The sequence below is a fragment of the Aegilops tauschii genome, chromosome 4 (genome assembly GCF_002575655.3).
Source record: "Aegilops tauschii subsp. strangulata cultivar AL8/78 chromosome 4, Aet v6.0, whole genome shotgun sequence".
Lineage (NCBI taxonomy): Eukaryota > Viridiplantae > Streptophyta > Magnoliopsida > Poales > Poaceae > Aegilops > Aegilops tauschii.
Window position 1 is genome coordinate 428,414,145 of NC_053038.3, and position 4,513 is coordinate 428,418,657.

General features: G+C 51.2%; 1 protein-coding gene across 1 annotated transcript; it reads left to right on the forward strand.

Moving 5' to 3' along the window:
- Positions 1 to 1,683: 1,683 nt before the first annotated feature.
- LOC109757615 (UDP-glucose flavonoid 3-O-glucosyltransferase 7-like) lies at positions 1,684 to 3,147 on the forward strand. Its single transcript, XM_020316439.1, has one exon. It carries the CDS (start codon positions 1,684 to 1,686, stop codon positions 3,145 to 3,147), a length of 1,464 nt encoding a protein of 487 aa, XP_020172028.1.
- The last annotated feature ends 1,366 nt before the right edge of the window (positions 3,148 to 4,513 follow it).

The window sequence follows — 4,513 nt, forward strand, 5'->3', positions numbered from 1 at the left end:
AGAGTTTTTTTCTGGTTCCTTTTGTTTTACAGTTTTCAGTTGGTTTTTTCATTTGTTCCCCATAAAAACTGTGATTTTTTTATTTTTCTAAATGTTTAAAAAAAATTATGAACATTTCAAAATTGAGTAAGAACTAAAATAAAAGATAATAATAAAAAAACAAAGAAAAGAAGCCTAGAAAACCAACAAAATTCTGAAGTACTCCCTCTGTAAACAAATATAAGAGTGTTTAGATCACTACTTTAGTGACCTAAACGCTCTTATATTTCTTTACGAAGGGAGTAGAAACCATAGTGCGTGTGATATGGAAAATAGATTAGCATCGACCGATATATGGGCCGGTCCACTGGAGTGACGACTTGTGCGTTCACTTGACGTCAAATAACTTCCACCCTAATCCCCAATACCTCCCCCTCCCACACATAACTATTTACCTCACAACTGGCCCTCCTCCATGAGCCACCTCTATCGAATGGGTCCATCCAATCCCCATAAAGTACGATTTATCAGAAGAGCTTACTTTTTTTGGGGGGGGGGGGGGTTGTTTATATTAAATCTACCTGGACTGGAATGATCCAGAGAACAATGGTTTACAACCCGTTCCAGGCCTGAACGCAGGCAAATTGTAGTTTTTGCATCCACACGACCAATCCTAGCAAGCTCATGGCTAACCATGTTCTTCCCTCTCCGAAGAGCCGGTACTTCAAATTTTCATTCTCCTCTCATAAGGTTTTGATCTCATGAATCAATTGTCATGTCCGGCTGGCTACCTTCACCATTGCCTCAATCTTAGCAAGGTCTCCTCGCTTGGTTATGTTATCATCTCTCTCGGCCCTAACTATTCCAACAACGCCGGCGAGCTATATTTTGCTCCTGGTTTCTATTAACATTGCCAACCCGTGCTCCGTCACCGGAACGCCACTTGCACGTTGAGGACAGTAGACAGCTCCGCTTTGACGTCTACCACCTGGTGTAGTCAATCGACTACGATGAAAGGAAAAAAAATTAAGCCACTCGCACGCTACTACCTCCGTTTAGGTTTATTAGTCTCTATCGTATTCTAGGACAAAGTTTGACCACATATTTGACTAGCAAAATGTTAATGAATGTCATAAAATTATTATATTGTTTACGTCGTATTTAAATTTAGTTTCAAATGGTGTTTATTTTTGTTGTGCATAACTTATATTTTAGTATTAGTTAAAGTCATGGTCAAAATATGACCCAAAATACGAAGGAGACCGGTAAACCTGAAACGGAGGTAGTAAATGTGCTACCAACAGTTTTTCTCAACATTGCCTTCGAGATGGAGCGAAGAAGAAATCAAATCAAACGGGTTAACCGCCTTAACTAACTATTTTTAACCGGTGATGTAACCAATGGAGGCCTATCTGGATCTCGCAGGTTGCAACGGAACGACGTTGCTGCAACACAGCAAACGTGCAACCTTTGTACCGGACCAGTAATCTCAGCGCAGCGCAGCTCGCGTGCAATCGAATTTCCCGCGCTCTCGTGTGGGCATCATCTTTGTGTTTCATTCATGGCGCCTATGTATACACTCGCTCCAAAGCATTAGCTTGTCCGTGTGACGGCAGCATCCACCTTGCGTCCTGTTCAAGTGCTCGATCGCGCCTCCACCGTTCTCCGTCATCACCACTCCCCGGCGCCGATCGAGCTTGCGGGATGCGGCAGTCGGCGGCATCACCGGCGGGCGACGCGCCGCCGCGCATGTACTTCATCCCGTTCCCGACGCCTGGCCACGCGCTGCCGATGTCCGACCTGGCCCGCCTCTTCGCGTCGCGCGGCGCCGACGCCACCCTCGTCCTCACGCACGCCAACGCCGCCAGGCTCGGCGGCCCCGTGGCCCGCGCGGCCGCTGCGGGCCTCCGCATCCGCGTCCACGCGCTGCCCTTGCCCGCCGAGGCCGCGGGGCTCACGGGCGGGCACGAGAGCGCCGACGACCTCCCCACTCGTGAGGATGCGGGGCCGTTCGCCGTCGCCGTCGACCTCCTCGCGCCGCTCTTCGCCGACCTCCTGCGCCGCCACCCCGCCAACGCCGTCGTGTTCGACGGCGTCCTCCCGTGGGCCGCCACCGCCGCCGCCGAGCTCGGCATTCCGCGGTACGCGTTCACCGGCACCGGCTGCTTCGCGCTCTCGGTGCAGCGGTCCCTGCTCCTCCACACCCCGCAGGAGAGGGTCGCGTCGCCCACGGAGCCGTTCCTCGTGCCGGGCCTCCCGGACGCGGTGCGGCTCACCAGGTCGAGGCTCGCCGAGGCGACGCTCCCCGGCGCGGACTCGCGGGAGTTCTTGAACCGCATGTTCGACATCGAGCGCGCCACGGCCGGCTGGGTCGTCAACTCGTTCGCCGACCTCGAGGCGAGGTACATGGAGCATTACGAGAAGGACACCGGGAAGCCGGTGTTCGCCGTCGGGCCGGTCTGCCTCGTCAACAGTGACGGCGACGACGTCCGGGAGCGCGGCCGCGGTGGGGACACTGGTGCCGCCGCGGAGGCCGCACGCATCCTGAGCTGGCTCGACACGAAGCCCGCGCGGTCGGTGGTATACGTCTGCTTCGGCAGCCTCACCCGGTTCCCGCGCGAGCAGGTGACGGAGCTCGGCATGGGCCTCGCGGACTCCGGCGCGAACTTCGTGTGGGTCGTCGGGGACAAGAACGATCCGCCGCTCCCCGACGTGGACGCCGCGGCGGGTGGCCGCGGGCTGGTGGTCAGGGGGTGGGCACCGCAGGTGGCGGTGCTGAGGCACGCGGCTGTTGCCGCGTTCGTGACACACTGCGGGTGGGGCGCGGTGACCGAGGCGGCGGCGGCTGGTGTCCCGGTGGTGACATGGCCGGTTTTCGCGGAGCAGTTCTACAACGAGGCGCTGGTGGTGGGCATCGCCGGCACGGGCGTCGGCGCCGGCGCGGAGAGGGGGTACGTGTGGGGAGGCGAGGAGCTGGGCGGGGTGGTGGTGGGCAGGGAGAAGGTGGCGGAGAGGGTCCGCGCGGCGATGGCCGACGAGGGGCTGCGACGGAAGGCAGGGGAGGTCGGGGAGAGCGCGCGGCGGGCCGTGGAAGTGGGAGGGTCTTCGTACGTGGCCGTTGGGGCGCTGCTGAATGATGTACGGCGCCGGCGCCGGCACGGGGGTTGACGGCGAGAGCCGGGCGAGCAGCTGCACCGCCCTGTTCCATTACGAACTCATTCCTCCTCAATTCGCGTCGTGTCCGCAGTATATACTTACAAAACAAAAGGCACAAAAATTTGAAGTACCAGAAATCGTTTGCGGTTTGGTTTTACGAGCTTCCTAAGCGGGACCCCTACATGATACTTTGGGTTTCTTGGATTAGAAGCTTGGTCTATGGATAGTTTTTTTATTGAATGCAGAATGTGGAGGGCCGTTTTGGCTCCGGGAAGTATATGCTTATGGATGAACAGTAATTTCAAAATAAATAGTATTTTTTTCAAAAAATCTTTCTTTTATGTTCATGTTAGACTAACAAGTGTGCTTGACAAAACGGGATAGCAGTGCTTCGTCGGTTAAAAAATAAAATAAAATGCAACATTTCGCTTTTTTTTTCACAGGTCAAATAGCTCAAGTTTTCCAACTAAAAAATTGCAGGTAACATTTGGCATATACTAAAAAATTGGATGGCTATTTGGATTTTCCTTCCAGAGAAGATCGTATTTACTGTTAAGTGTTAACACCTTTACTTGATAATGTGAAAAGATTTGTTTTTATATTTGCTGAAACTCCACATTATCTTTATGGTGTATTTTTTTCAGCAAATATAAAAACAAAAATCTTTTCACATTATAAAAACAAATCCTATGCACATGAGGTGTTCGATGAAATGCCCGAGCCACACTTAAGCTTTCTCCTCTCGAAGCTCCTTGTCCAACCTTCATTTTTCTCGAGATTTGTCTAGGTTTGGCGGTCCGTCCTGTCCCCTCACCGCCGTTGATCGCCGGCGCCGATCTCGTCGCCTGCACCACCGTGGCGAGCCTCTTGATATTATCTTCTTTCAAAAAGAAAAAAGTTCTTACTTGTAGGATTTAGATATATATATATTTGTGTAGTTTTCTTACTTATTATTGTTTGTTATTATATAGTGTGATGGTTTTGGTATCCACCTCCGTCGGCCCTCGTCATGTCTATGATTCAGATGTGGTATATATATTTTCTTTTATAACTATTAGTTTCATTTAGTGTTTATGACAATTATGCCGAGCAACATGACATAGATTTTTTTTATCTAGAGGCATGTGAACCGGAAATTCCAACCGACCCTATTGTCGAGAGGTTAAATTTAGTTGAAGAAGAAAATAATCACTTGAAGGAAAAATTGAAAAAAATTGAGGAGGAGAAGATGATATTGGAATTGCATGTTGCAGATGTCGTCGATGATCACAAGATCAAGATGGATGCAATGCGCTTGAAGATTAGAAAGATTAGAAAATATGCCATTCATACTGAGGCTTGGTATCATTATGCCGTTGGATCAATTGTTACCTTGGTT